A 15,248-nucleotide genomic window follows, 5' to 3' on the forward strand; every position below is an offset into this window, starting at 1 on the left:
CTAGAAGCCCTAGGGTAGGACTTTTATTTGCCTGTCCACTTTTGTTTGATGCAGAAAACACAAAAACTGTTCAGTAAATAAGACTGAACCTAAAAGTAAAGTAGTCAGCTCTCTTTTGATCAGTTAGGGGAGAAAGACAAAACAGAGACTGAGAAAGAAGCTAAGAAGGACAAGAGAGAAACAGAGAGGTAGAAATAGTGGCCGAGAGAGAAAAAAAGAAACTGAAGGACACATATATAAGAAGACACTGAGAGTAACCCACAAGAGTGGGAAAAGGTAGACACATTTAGAGCCAGAGAGAGGCAAGAGCTGGGCAACAGAGAAGGCAGGAAGGCGAGGGGCCTTGTTGGCTTCACACACACTGCCCAGGCGAGCAGCTCGCCTCACACCTGCATTCCCGCCTGCTCCCTGCTGCTGCCCAGAGCCCCAGAGGCAGAGCCGTAACACCCCACTCACAGTGCCTCCAGAATACAACTAAAACCCGCTGTCTAATTTTAAAATCGGTCAGTGTGACTAAATTAGTTTTAAAGTGTACTTTCTTCCTTAGAGTTTGTGTATTCTAAGTGAAATCCTTCTCTCGTTTTTTTCTTTTTTTTTTTTCTCACTAGGATTTAAAATTTTATAACCTGCCTTTTATAGATTCAGACAATGTCAAGTCCCATCTCACAAAGGTTGTGGGCTATTTTAGCATGTCACTGTGGTCTCAAGGTCCTTTTATTGCTTAAAACAGTTCACATTTTTAGAGCCATGGGGATAAAAACTTTCAGAATATAGCCTGTGAACCATCTACAGTTAAAGCAAGTCTCCAGCACTGGCCCCACTGAGGCTGGTAGGCCTGGGACAGCAGCTGAGGCAGGAGAGGGGGCAGTTCAGATGCGTGTAGGCAGCCTCTCCCAGACCTGGGCCGGGTTTCTGAAGAGCCAGGAAGGTGCTCGACCCCCCACTGCCACTGAACCTGTACATCCTGTAACACTGAATTTGTCCTGCTTTGTCTAGCCAAAAACCACACCCAAACCCTGCAGAGCCACACTGTGGTTGGGCATTGCATGGCAGTATCCAGATATGAACTGAGGGAAAATAAGAATTGGATTAGGTTTTCACACTCCACTGACTCAAACATCTTGATTGAACTTAGCCAAATGCAGTGTTTCTCCTTTGGGCATTATATTAACCCATTGGGTGGCTGAAATGCATGATTATTAAGTATAGAATTGTTCAACAGATTTTTCATCCATAAGAAATATATTTGAAGCTGTGCATGGTGGTACAAGCTTGTAATTCCAGTACTTAGGAGGCTGAGACAGGAGGATCGCAGGTTCATGGCCAGCCTCAGCTACTTAGTGAGGCCCTCCACAACTTAGTGAGACCTTGTTTCAAAATAAATAATAAAAAATCAGGCTGGGGGTGTAGCTTAGAGGTAGAATAGCCCTGTGTTCCATCCCCAGTACCACAAAAAAAGAAAGAAGAAGGAAGGAAGGAAGGAAGGAAGGAAGGAAGGAAGGAAGGAAGGAAGAAAAGAAATTTGGTACTGGAGATACCAAGATAAAATTGGCATCCAATACCTGGAACACTGGATCACAGATTATTGTTTTGTGTTTTTTATTTCAAACAGTGGAATTGAACTTAAGTTTCTGTCCCTGATCCTCCTAAGTGACCCTGGATCACTTGTTAACTTGCCATTGTATATAACTATCTCAACAGATGGCCCCAGACATCTTATCTGAGGCCAAGGGAATTTCAGATGCTGAACGAAATAAATTACTGCCACTGCTACTGGCTTAAGCTGCTGGAGGGACCGTTAGACTTGCAAATCCGACCCTGTCACACCCCGCTTCACACCATCAGTGGGCCCCTGTGGCCTGCAGAAGCTTGTTGTTCTCCCAGTGCTGCTCCTCACTTCCATGCCTTCCCCACGCTGCCCTGCCTGCCCAGAATGCCCTTCTCCTGCTTCTCACCCGGCTAACTCATCCTGCAAGACTCTGCTCAGGGGACCGCTCCAGGAAGCCTCCCGTACCTCCCAGGCCGGGTAAGATGCTCCCTGTGTGTGTCTTCATCGTGGAACTCACCACATGTCCTGTGTCACTGGCTCACGTGTGTGTCTTCGACTGGACCGTGCTCCCCCAGGGCAAGGGCCGGTTCCTCTGTCCATCATTGTAGACCTACTTCCTGGCCCAAAGCCTACCATGCCTACCATAGAGAATGTCTTCTGAAGTGTTTGTTAGTGAAGAATGAATGGGTGAGTGAATGAATGACTATATTCACCCTGTGCCTCCACAAGGCTTTACCTAATGGTAACTGCCCCTGCTTATATGAGAGGGGTGGTTTTATAATGGACAGTCTCTGTTCTAGCCAGCATACCTCTATACTTTATGTAGCCCCTTTTTCTAAATAGTACTGATTTCATACAATCATGAGTTGTTAGTTACAGGGTGATCTTAAGAGGTTGCCTCATCCCACCCTCTGCTCAGTGTAGAGCCCTCATTGTAGGATGGCAGGAAGGCGCTCTCCCTACCCCACCCCCGGCCACCTCAAAGGACGAAGGGCTCAGAATTAGAGCCAAAGGGCCTGATTCTAAATCCATGCTCTACCACTGCTAGCTGTGTGACATTGGCTAAGTCTCTTGATTTCTTTAAGTCTCAAATAAATGATAATAATACCAGTATCTATCACTCTCCAATCTCTTTGGTTCTCAAGTTCAGGAAATAGGTGTTGGGCTTGCAAAGGATAGTGTGTTCTCAGAATCTGTTTGTCTTTGGAGTTAGGGATAGCAGGTGGGAGGGATTCTAAGAGCAAGGACTACCTATTTCTCATTCACAGAAACTGTTGTGAGGGACTGATGGGGGTGCATGCAGAAATCTGTAAACAGGAAAGCTCACACTTGTCAGTAGTTCAGCTCATGAGTAATTTTACAGACTACGACTTCCCAGCAGTTTACCTCCCATGGTTCCAGTGTGGTAGTTGGAGCTGCCCTAGGGAAATCCACTCCCTCTGCCACACATTGGCTTGAGAGTAAGGCCATCTAGAGCTGGCTCTCGCCTCCCTCCACTCTCCCCCAGCCCTTCCTCTGGTCCCACTCTCTGAGCAGTCCCCATAACTCATCAGGTGTACATACCCTGACTACAATTACATGTTTATTTGAATTGATCCCCTCTGGACACATGAAACAAGTTTTGATTAATTGCTCAAAAGCTCATCCTTTGCTTTAGATGGGGAGTGGGGGAGGACAAACATTGATTTTCAGATTTCCAGGAGCACAGAATGAGATAAGAACTGAGCCTCCTGTCTGGTGGCCTTAGTCCAATGCTTTGCATTTTAAAAAGGGCTATTAACAGGATTATCAGATTCTTGGTAGCCCATTGAGACAATCACTCCTGCCCTTGACTTTGTCTTCTTGTTACCACAACCAAGGATGCTGTTTAATACATACAATACATACATACATACATACATACATACATACATATATGTATATGTATATATGTTTGTTTTTGGCAGTACTAGGGATGGAACCCAGGGACATTCCACCTCTGAGCTACATCCCCACCCCTATTTTTTTAATTCTTTATTTTAAAACAGGGTCTCACTGAGTTGCAAAGAGCCTCACTAAGTAGCTGAGGCTGTCTGTGAACCGCAGTCTTCCAGTCTCAGCCTCCCGAATGCTGGGATTACAAGCGTGCACCACCACGCCCAGCCAATATTTCTTTTTTTAATAATATGTTTACAATATTTCTTATGCAACTTTAGTTCTTCTTAGCAGATGCTGTTTAATACATACAATACATACATTACATACATACATACATACATACATATATGTATATGTATATATGTTTGTTTTTGGCAGTACTAGGGATGGAACCCAGGGACATTCCACCTCTGAGCTACATCCCCACCCCTATTTTTTTAATTCTTTATTTTAAAACAGGGTCTCACTGAGTTGCAAAGAGCCTCACTAAGTAGCTGAGGCTGTCTGTGAACCGCAGTCTTCCAGTCTCAGCCTCCCGAATGCTGGGATTACAAGCGTGCACCACCACGCCCAGCCAATATTTCTTTTTTTAATAATATGTTTACAATATTTCTTATGCAACTTTAGTTCTTCTTAGCAGGTCAAAGCTAGAAAAGGTACTTAACAAGAGTGAAATAAATAAAAAGTTTAAGGCAGAAAACATAGCCTCATAACCCCCGAGCAACCTAATACAACTCTTTTCCTGAACCTCAGAAGAGCATCCCCTCCTGGAGAGGACCCAGAGTGGTGGGCAAAGGTGGGAACTAGGAATCTGCCCCATTTCTGGTTCTGCTTCTGGTTAGTACAGAGTTGGCCCGGCCTACAGGAGGGGAATGGACATTTATCTGGCCTTTATATACTTGGTGTTCTTTCATCCTCACAGTAAAGTTAGAGTCTATAGGTATCATCTTTATTTGCAGAGAAAAATCAAAACTCAGTGATTAAGTAACAAAGTCGTATTGCTTTGCAAGTCGTGAACTAGGATTTGAAGCAAGTTTGGGTGACTGTAAAACCCATTCTTTGTCCAGTCCTTGGGCCATCACTAAGGTTGCTATTGCAAAGAAGACATGTGTCCTTCTGAAACAGCAGTCTCCTCTTTCTGTCCCTCATGTATGACCCTACTCTTGACTTTGGAAAATGGGTCGCAGGTGGTCTCAGTTGCCCCGTTTGGTCAACATAGCACCCCTACCTGATTTAAGCCTTGTGGGGCAACATTTTCCTAGCTGTGGTCCAGCTGCTCTTCTGGTGGGGATGGCCACATCTCTGCAGCCCTGGGCTGGCAGACCAAATGGCAGCCTCACAGGTAAGATCTAATGATATGCATGGAGATGGGCACTCTCAGGCTGGGAAGTCACTGCATTCTAGAGGCATTTTCTTTGCCAGGGTCCGTTGAATGCAAGGAGATAAAGCTGGAGGCCTTGTGTAGTAGGTTCAGGAAGAGCTGAGGTGAAGGGGGACTGGACCAGGCAGTTGTTGGGGCCTTGGCTCCAGAGTGATAAACCTCTCAACAGATGCAATTGGATGCTCTGAGCTGAGACCTGAGTCATTGGCTCCAGCTGGACCAATCAGGGTCAGCTCAAGGGGAGCCTGTTCAGATGCTACAGTCCAATTTGGGACCTGTATTTGTAGAGAGGACCAGCTCCTCAGTTAAAGTCCTGATGTTACTCCCTGTGATCTTAGGCAACTTATATCTCCCTCTAAGCCTGGTTTCCACTTCTGGAAAATGGAGTTGAGAATGAGTTCTGTGTGTAGGGCTGATGCACTGTGCGTATTGCTACATTGTCTGTGTAGTTCTCTTGAAAACCCTTAAAGGCATATTTAATCCAGGAGGACAAAAAAGAAAGGTGGTTAAAAATGGAAAAACGTGTCATGCAAATGTGCCACTCAGACTCTGATCTTGTGTGGTCTGTTTTCAAAACTCCTCATTAGAATATTGGCCTTCTACGATGTGCCTGCCCTATACTAGAACTCTCTGCTTCTCCACTCTCTTTAGTGGCCTGGCACCAAGTAGGCATTTATCAATGTTTGTGGAAGGCAGGAAGCAAGCAAGTAAAGGCTGAGCAGAGAGAGACGGGAGAGAAGGGAGATGGAAGGGAAGAGAAGAAGCAGACATGGTCCCTGCCCCCAAAGAGCCCAGTCCAGAGGCAGCTACTAGCCAGTCCACCGTTGACCTACACAGGGTGGGCGGCATCGTGGGAACACAACTGGGGTCAGAGGCTCAGGATGTCCCTGCAGCCAGGCCTGCCCTTCATCCCTGGCACCTTTGGTTTGGCTCCATGGAGCTGTGCTTTCATGACACACAGAGGGAAGACTTCAGCACAGTGACATCTTTGCCCCTAAGAGACTGAAGAAGAAGCACAGGCTGACTAGGGCTGGGAGCAGCAGCATGTTCTCTCTGGGGCTGCTCATGCCGGGGCCCAGATCACACGCTTCTGTGCCCCCAGCACAGGGCCTGACATAGAGTGGGCACTCAGTAGATTGTGTACAATGAGTGGATAAAAGAAAAAAATAATAATAAGAGAGAAGAGGCCACACTCCAGCCACCTAGGACTCTCACTAATGTCTGCCGGGTTCTCCTCTCAGTCAGACATACTCCTGACACAGAGAAGAACAAAACACAGACCCTAGGTCTAGAGGGAGAGGCAGATAATTACCAAACAACACGGCAATTACTGAAATAGAGGCTCCCACTGAGCCCTGTCGGGAAGCAAGACAGAGAGAGCTCCTTGCCTCCCAGAGAGCCTTTTCCTAAGCATAACGAGCCTTCCAAGGATGGCTTCCTTGGCAATCCCAGGTTAGGAGCTTTATTTGTGTCCAAGAAACATGAGCATGTGTATGTGGCCCGTGGTGGGGGCAGGCAGGGAACAAAGCCAGGGGTCACCCTGTCTGCTGTCCGCCTCCAGGGGCCCCTGTGGCCTGATGGCCTGCCCCTACTCTTCCAGCCCTGGCCGTCTTTGCTCTGAGTGAGTGTGCTCCACCCTTCTACCCGCCCACTGAGGTGCTGGGAGACAGACCTGTGCTTTCATCCTGGCCTGGCTCACTATTAGCTGTGTAGCTGCAGGAGCTGCCTGTCCACTCTGACCAGATGGCCAATTCCCTCTGTGGGACTCCCATTTACTAAACATAACTGTATTCCAGAACTAGCTCCAGGGGTGTTCACCTTAGCTAATCTCCCCTTTTATAGATAAGGAGACTTGGCGTGTCCATGATGCCATCCCGTGTTAGGAAGAAGCAGGTTAGCATTTGTACCCAGTTCTACTGGCCCCTCACCAGTCAGTGTACTTTCTCTCCTAGGAGGTTCCTCTTCACGTTACATGAAACAGAGTATGTTAAAAACAAAAAACCGATCACAGCCAGGTGTGTAATCCCAGTACCTGGGAGGCTAAGACAGGAGGACCACAGGTTTGAGGACAGCCTCAGCAAGTCATGAGACTCTCATCAGTCTAGTGAGACCCTGTTTCAAAATAAAAATAGAATAGGGCTGGGAGTGAAACTCAGGTGTAGAATGCTGTTGGGTCTGATCCCCAGTACCATAAAAAAAAAAAAAAAAATTGGTCACAAGCCTAGCACATTGCTGAGTTAATAAAGGCCTCCTTCTTCCTCAGGGCTTTTCCACCCTGCAGAGGGCAGGGGACTCCAGGGCAGGACCCTATGCAGGGAGCTGCAGCAGCTGTGGGCTGCTTTGATGGTCCAATGGGAGACAATCTGGAAAGAAAAAAATGCATGCAGTGGATTATAGGATCAGAATTGTGAGCAAGAGCAGAACTCTGTGGGCGCAGTGATGCCCTTTCTTCAGCTAGTCCAAGACAGTGTTCATTAATTCTCCTTGCAGACTCTGTGAAGCATGGATCCAACATTAGTGTGTATGTGTTCTCAGGAGGCACTGGCTGTCTCCATGGAAACAGGAGGAGGCAGAGAGTGAAGCATCTAAGACTTAGGATGTCTGATATAACCTTGGCATAGTTGGTTTTGCAAATAGGACAGAACCTGACACAGAAGACTCTTGTTTACTCATTCACTGAACGTGTGTTTAGTCTGGCCTTACCTGAGGCAGGTACTATTTTAGATACAGAGGATACAGTGATATGCAAAATGGACACGGTCCCTTCACTCTAGACACTTCCATCTGGTAGGGAAATGTTAATCCAAGAGAGTACAAGCGATTGGCTGAGAAAGGAGAGAAGAAAAAATGAGTAGAAACAGGAGAACTGGAGGCAGGGGGCCTGGCCTGGACCGTGGGGTCAGGGAAGGTTGCCCTGGTGAGCTGACAGAGAGATGGAGGATGAGTAGGCATTAACCAGGTGAAGCGGGAAGGAGGAGAAGCAGGCGCAGAAGCTGTTAAATGGGAAGGAGCTGGGCAGGCTGAAGGAGAGGCCACAGGAGAGGGCCACTCAGGAGGTGGGGCTGTGGAACCGCTTATTCCTTATTCTTAGTGTAAGGAGAAGCCATTGGGGGTTGTGAGAGGGAAGGGATGGTGTCTCCGCATGGAAAATGGAGGAGAGCAAGAATAGATGGAACTGGGGCTCCAGTTACGAGGCTGTGACAGTGTCTAGAGAGGTGAATGGCAGGTGGGAGGGAGGGAAGGAGAGAAAGAATGGGGAGTATTTGAGAACCCCAAGGATTGGGAGAAGGGGATTAGGAGAGGATTTTGATATAGAAGGAGGTATCAAGGATGATTCTGGGTTTCTGGCCAGGACCAGGGAAAGAGAATAAACTAGATTACAGCAATAATAATCTGTCAGACTTTTTTTTTCCCACTTGGCTCTGTGTTCCAGATCCTGTGCTGGGCATTTGGGCTGCAGGGACGAGCATAGCTGCTGCCCAGGGAGTTCGCATTATGAGGGAGAACCTGACCTGCAGTTAGACTCATTATCTGTGGATGTGGAGGGAGAGACTAAGGTGGTGCTGCAAAGGAGATGCACACAGAGCCAACTTGGAGAGACATGGTCAGGAAGACCTTGTGGGGAGGGGGATGAGGGCTGAGCCTTCAAGGACAGGCATGGCTTCTGCAGGGAAGAACCAGTGGTAGACAGCGACCCAGGAAGCAGAAATGGCATGAGAGGACACATCAAGGAGAAGGGGTTGCAGGAGGGCCTGCCTTCCTCCAGGGAGGAGAAAACTGTTATCACCGTTACTGCAGGGGTAGACTGAAGTGTGCAACACACCAAGCACTCTACAAATACTGAGAAAGATGCATTCTGGTCCCCGCCTAACTGGACGCTTTGAATCCGTCATAACAGTCCCTGACACTTACATTGTTATCCCCATTTCACAGGTGGGGAAACTGACATCTGTGTGGTTGAGTAATTACCCAAGACCTCTCAGGCAATAAGCAGCACAGAAGCCAAGATAAACCCAGCCTGCTCTTCTCATTTCTGGAAGGTCGGGCTGTCGAGATGCCCAGGATGGGAGGTAGAAGGGCCTGTGTGTGTGGCATCTGGAAAGGATCTGCAGCTGGCCCAGAGCACCAGGTTTGGTCGTGCAGGTGGGCCATGCCCAAGAACACCTGGCCTGTGGCTGCGAAGGCCTGAATCCAGCCACTGCCACCAGCCCAGCCACGCAGCCCACCTCCTCTGAACTGCCAGGGCGGCCCCAGCCCCTCTGGGTGGGGAGTGTGTGCATTTTACAGATAGAGGCTGGCAGGGTACTGTGGAACCAAGAGGTGGCTTGTCAGTGTCAATGACAGGTTCACAGCACCCTTGAGGGCAGAAAAACTTGTTTGGGCTGCTTTGGTTTAAAAAATGAATACTTAATTTATAAAAGTAACCCAAAAAACTCCAATAGAATACAGCAATATCTATTAAGGAGGATTTTTATATCTTAATTCAATCTCCCTAAATAATTTAAAATAAACTGAGCATGGCTGTTGGATTGCCATAAAAGTTTCATCATTGTTGTAAAAATCTATAACTGTCTTACATTTTTCAAATTTGAGTTACAAGTCTAATTTAATAGACCAGTGAAGGGTAGCCTGTCAGTCAGTCCTGGCAGGACAGGGCGAAGGCAGAAGCCTTTCTTCCCTGACATGCCCAGCAGACGAGCTGGGCCATGTTTCTCTTTACTCCACAGTCAGCCGCCAAGAGTGGCAGCCACTTGTACATGCTTAATGCATGTCTATTCCATTCCTGCATGCCATTTGCCAAAATTTTTGATAGTACAAAGAAGAAATTTAATCTTGCTTCCCCTAGCATGAAGAAAAACTAGTTCTGCCACTTGCTGTCTTACTTAAAGGATCCAGCATCATATATTTTTAAATTGTCTGACAAGGTGAACCATTGCCAGCCAAACACTGTTGCCCTCGGATTTTACTTATAATAAAATATAGGAGGCAAGCCAGGCATAGTGGTGCGCCTGTAATCTCAGTACTTGGGAGGCTGAGACAGGAGGATGGCGGGTTCAAGACCAGCCTCAGCCACTTAGGGAGAACCTGTTTCAAAGTAAATTTAAAAGGGTTGGGGGTGCGCCAGGCATGGTGGCACACACTTGTAATCCCATTACTTGGGAGGCTGAGACAGGAATCTCACAGGTTCGAAGCCAGCCTCAGCTACTTAGTGAGGCTTTCAGCAACTTAGTGAGACCCTGTTCCCAAATAAAGTATAAACTAGGTCTGGGAGTATAGCCCAGATGCAGAAAAGCCCCTGGGTTCCACCCCCAGTACCACAAAAAGGGGGGCTGGGGGGTGTAACTTAGAGGTAGAATGCGCCTGAGTTCAGTCTGCAGTATATATATACCAATGCTCAGGGTTTTGTCAAGTGATATATCCCAGAAGAGTTTGCTTCTTAATTTTGATACAGGGTCTCACTGTGTTGCCCAGGCTGGTCTCAGTCTCCTAGGCTCATTTCAATCCTCCCACCTCAGCCGCCCAAGCTAGGACTACAGACGTGTGTCACCATACCTGGCCATCAGAAGGGTATTAATTATTCATTTGATGTTCTGATTACATTTTCAAATTTCTTTATAAAAAGAAAAGAGTACATAAAAATAAAATAAATTATAATCTAAATCATTCCATTATATATTTCATATCAAATCACAAAACCGATCTGTTAGATAGTCTAATATGCCAAATGATTTGAAACATTATTTCTATTTTCAAACTAAGGCAAAGCAGATTTTCCCTGAAGTTAATACCAAAAAAAGTCATAATTTGGGTTTGATTAACTTATCATGTCTAATCCTAATTCTGAACTACTAAGGAAAATTATTTACTAACCAGCACAATATGAGGTTATTTATCCATGCAAATTTGGGCTTATCTCACAGCTGGCTGAGAGTGTTCATTTAATAGAAATTTGGGGCTTGGCATGAGAGATAGCACTGTAGGCACCCAGGGAAGCATATTTTTTCACCCAGGTATAAGGCTGGCCTTGTTTATGGTCTCCATGACAGCAGAGACTCCAGTGTCCCTCCAGTGGGGTAGGTTCTGTGGTCCCGCCCCTGAAATCAGGTTTAGCCCTGGTCTCTGAGCTTCTTTGCCCTATCAGGATGACCCTATGGCCTCATGACCTGTGATCAATTTCCTGCTTAGTTCTACTCTGAATCTGGTTTTTGCTTTTCCTTTCTGGCTAGCCACTGACGGCTGGAAGTGTTGTCATGCTATCGCTTGGATTCTTACTCCTCACAGCCTTGCGGGGCTCTCTCCTCAGACACTAAGGTCCTATTGGCGACAGACAGCACTGTCCACCCGGCTGGGGCAGCTGTGCTCTGCATCATGCTGAGCCAGGTGGCCACCTGTTTCCCTGTACGGTGATGCTCGGTGACAGCAAGGGGGACTAAGCAGATAGGTCGCTTGTGCCACCACGTACTCCAATGAGAGATGTCAGTTCCCAGGTAGCTCCAGACGTCAAATGCAGTATTAAGCTTCTAGATCAGAATGTTATGGTGGAATAAAAATAGTCCACATTTGTGTAATTTTACTTTTAAGTAAATAGAAAAAAGAATCATAATGCTAACTAATCCTACCATGGTACAAAGTGCTCTGCATACCTGACCTGTAATCATAAACCTCTGAGGAAACATTATACCCAAGGAATAGATGACAGTCTCGAGGCCCAGGGAGAGTAAACCATAATAAGCTAAGAAAGGAGTACCAGATACAGGTCTCACAGGAGCAGGTACAAGAAGCAGATAAGACACATTCTTTCAGAAGCCTAATAGGAGCTCCTAAATTGCTAACGTTTCTATGCTTACAGACTTTGTTGTCTTGATGTAAAAGAGTAACGGTAAGAACTGCCTTGAACTGAGCACTTGCTGTGTGCCAGGAACACAGGCCTCAGGGGCAAAAGACCCAGACTCCATTGAATCCCTGTGGGCCCCCTCTCTTGCCCTCTCTGGACCTTAGTTGCTTCTTCTAACAACTAGGGCTAATAAAAGTCCTTTGTTGTGCCTTGTGGGGCGGCCATGTTGCTGAAATGAGTGACAAAAAGAAGCGATTTGGCAGGCGGGATGTGCCTAGATGCGTGAGGGTTTGTGGTGCTGGCTGAACAACACCACTCCTGAGTGACTTTTGGCTGGCCTGCGAGGAAGGGGAGTGAGCTCCAGACCAGAGGACTCCAGGCGGCGCGAGTGTGGCGATGCTTGGCACTGGGCATCGGTGCTTGTCATGTGCCCCCTGTGGTATGGGGGACCAAGGCATGAGCAGGTAGCTGCGGTGAGAAGCGTGGGATCTTGGCCACAGGGAACTAAGCCAGGAGCCTTGTCGCCAGTGAGGGTGAGGGTCCAGGAGAGCAGAGGGAATGGGAGTGGGGATGGAGGGAAGGGACCAGGGCCCCACCACTGCCTAGATGGGGAGTCCCGGCCAGTTGCCTATCAAAAGTGGGGAAGTAGGAGTGGTGTAGGCAATAATGGGGTGCACTGTCTACAGTAAACTTAAAAGCAATGATGGAACTGGGTAAAGCCAATTTACTTTTTATTGCCACCAGGCTGATCATCCTGAACAATGTTAGCAGTAAAAAACAAAAACAAAAATAAAACTTTTCCCCTTGCAAGAGAGGAAAAAAGAAAGCCATCCACACGGTCCCACTGGCCCCTTTCTTGGTATGCCATGAACCCCTTGCCCTTATAGCAGGACACCCCTAATAATGGGTACTAGGAGGGAAATGAATCTCAAAAGGCCCTGAAAACAAGTCAGAGTTATCTGAGCAGAGAGCTAGGACAGGGCTCCCAGGTCAGGCCCAGCACTCCTGGGTGGAGTGTGGGCTGGACGGGCTGCGGGGATGCCCACTGCACAACGCAGCCTGGCTGCTGTACTGCCGTCGTCACTGAGGCACCGCCCCGTGCCACGTGCAGGTTATAATCAATTGGCAAACACATTGAATGACTACTTCCCAAGCCTCCCCCTCACCCGCCCCACATTCTGTACTAACAGAAATCACCTTCCTCACGGCTCTCCAGCAAGAGCCGCCATGCCCAGGCTCCACTAGGCTGAGTCTTATCAGGCAATCTGTGCTCTGCCCTAGCTGTGGCCTGAGCTCCATCCTCACAGTGACCAACTTTCTCTCCTTTGCAGGAGCCCAGTCCAACCCACCAGCGATTCACGTAAGAACCAAGGTCCTGTAGCCACAGAACCAGACAAGGAGCGGGGTCCTGTGGTCCCAGGGTCCCTGAAAGATCAAAGTCCTGTGGTCCCAGGGCCGCCGAAGGATCAAGGTCCTGTGGTCCCAGGGCCTCCGAAGGATCAAGGTCCTGTGGTCCCAGGGCCTCCGAAGGATCAAGGTCCTGTGGTCCCAGGACTGGTCAAGAGTCAGGATCACATGGTCTCTAAGCCTTTAAATAGTGAAGGTTCTGTGATCTCAGCACCAACCAAGGACCAAGGTCCCTTGGTCCCAGAGCCTCTAAAGAATCAAAGTCCTGTGGTTCCAGCAAGAGATCCAGGCTCCATTTTACCAGCATCTCTGAAGAGTCAAGGTCCTGTGGCCCCAGCACCTGTTAAGGATTCCACGGTCCCGGCACCTGTCAAGGATCAAGGTCCCACGGTCCCAGAACATCGGAAGGATCACAGTGCCATTGTCACAACACCTATAAAGAACGAAGGTCCAATGATCTCTGAGCCTGAAAAGAATCTAGGTTCACTGGTTCCCAGGCCAATCAAGGATCAAGATATAATGGCCACTGAGCTCCTGAAGGGTCATGATTCTGTGGTTGTGACACCTATAAAAAGCCTAGGTCCTGTGTTCCCTGCCTCTGTGAAGAGCCAAGACCCCATTATCCTAACACCAGCCAAGGATCAAGGTCCCGTAGTCCCAGAGCCTCCAAAGAATAAAGGTCCTGTGGTCCCTGAGCCTGTGAAGAGTCAAGTTCCTATCATCGCGGTGCCTCTTAAGGATCAAGATCCTCTGGTGCCAGCACCAGCAAAGGACCGAGGTCCTACGGCCCCTGACCCTCTGAAGACTCAAGGTCCCAGGGGGCCCCAGCTGTCCACTGTCTCACCTCCAGCCCCAGTCATGATCCCAACTGTCCCCCATACAGAATATATTGAGGGGTCCCCTTGACTCCTATCCTTTGATATTCCATTGAAAGAGCTGGCTGTGGAAGTGCTCCCTTCCCAGGGGCAACAAAGACACATATTTAATCTGCATGACACACGTGCTGTATAGTCTTGCTGGAATCTAATAAAACTGGTCCCTCTGGCTCAACAGTCTCTCTCTCTGGCTCTGTGGGGGCAGGGTACACATACCATGTACACTGGATGTGTGTACACTCAATGCCATGTACACTTGAACGTAGGTACGTCAGGACCTGCAGGCACCTATCTGGACCCAAAAAGTCTAAAACATGCTCAGTTCCTGTCAGCATAAGATGGGAGTGGGAGTGGATGCTAGGAGATTGAGGACAGAATCCATCATGAAAGTGGGCAGGACAAGCCAAGGGTGAAAGCCCATGAAAGCCTAGCAAGATACACTGAATCCCTGCCACGGAACCCAGGATGGGACAGAGTAGAAGATGAAACAGAAGTAGGGACCCAATTCGGCTCAGGGTAATGCTGGGTGATAGCTGTTTGCCACAAGCACAATCTTAAAGCTCAGCCAAATATCAAATTTCTTCAGAAAACTGGGCCTGTGATCATGAGTCTGAGGACACTAATGAGTAGAAAAACCTGCATCCTCATCAGTATCCACGACAGCTCAGCCAGGGGCTTTTAACAAATGCCCTGAGCGAGGCATCGCGGTGCACACCGATTGACCTAAGCCACTCGGGAGGCTGAGCAGGGAGGATCACTTGAGCCTAGTTCAAGGGCAGCTTGGGCAACACAGCAAGAGCTAAGCTCGGAAAGTTTCTGGATAAAGTAAAAGTCGCCATTCATCTATACTGCAGCAGACTTTTCCTTATCCACTCTGTGGCAGGATTGGGGTCACTGTAGCAAGGAATCCCAGTCCTATGAAAATGTGTTGTGGGACGAATCCCTAGAACAAGTGAAGACCTGGCTTTGAGAGGACAGGGATGGGAGGATCCCTGGGGGCAGCCAGAGACTTCCTGGAGACAGAGACTGTAGAGTTCTGCCAGGGTCCTGGACAGCCCAGGGAGGGTGGGAAGGGGCACCCAGGGCTGTGCCAGGAGGGCTAGCATAAGCCCCCCCCCCCTGGAAATCCTTGAGTAAAAGGGATCTGGTTTGCTTGAAGAATTGACCAAGGGCTTGACAGGTCTCAGGCAGAAAACCAGAACCAGTTACAGGCGAAAACATGTTAATCCCAGAACATGAGGGAGAAGGTGGGGGCCAGCCCTGTGGCAGGCTGAGAGAGAACCA

General features: G+C 48.2%; 1 protein-coding gene across 1 annotated transcript in view; it reads left to right on the top strand.

Annotated features, from left to right (window-relative positions):
* MAP6 (microtubule associated protein 6) overlaps positions 1-13,995 on the top strand; it is a gene marked incomplete at both ends in the record, with an annotated part of 72,319 nt that extends 58,324 nt beyond the window's left edge. Inside the window, one exon of the mRNA XM_080698476.1 lies at positions 13,014-13,995. Coding sequence (XP_080554602.1) covers positions 13,014-13,995 — 982 coding nt within the window. The remainder of the gene's footprint in view (positions 1-13,013) is intronic.
* Positions 13,996-15,248: the final 1,253 nt, after the last annotated feature.

This window comes from Muscardinus avellanarius (assembly GCF_963383645.1).
Source record: "Muscardinus avellanarius genome assembly, chromosome: 1".
In the NCBI taxonomy this organism is placed as follows: domain Eukaryota; kingdom Metazoa; phylum Chordata; class Mammalia; order Rodentia; family Gliridae; genus Muscardinus; species Muscardinus avellanarius.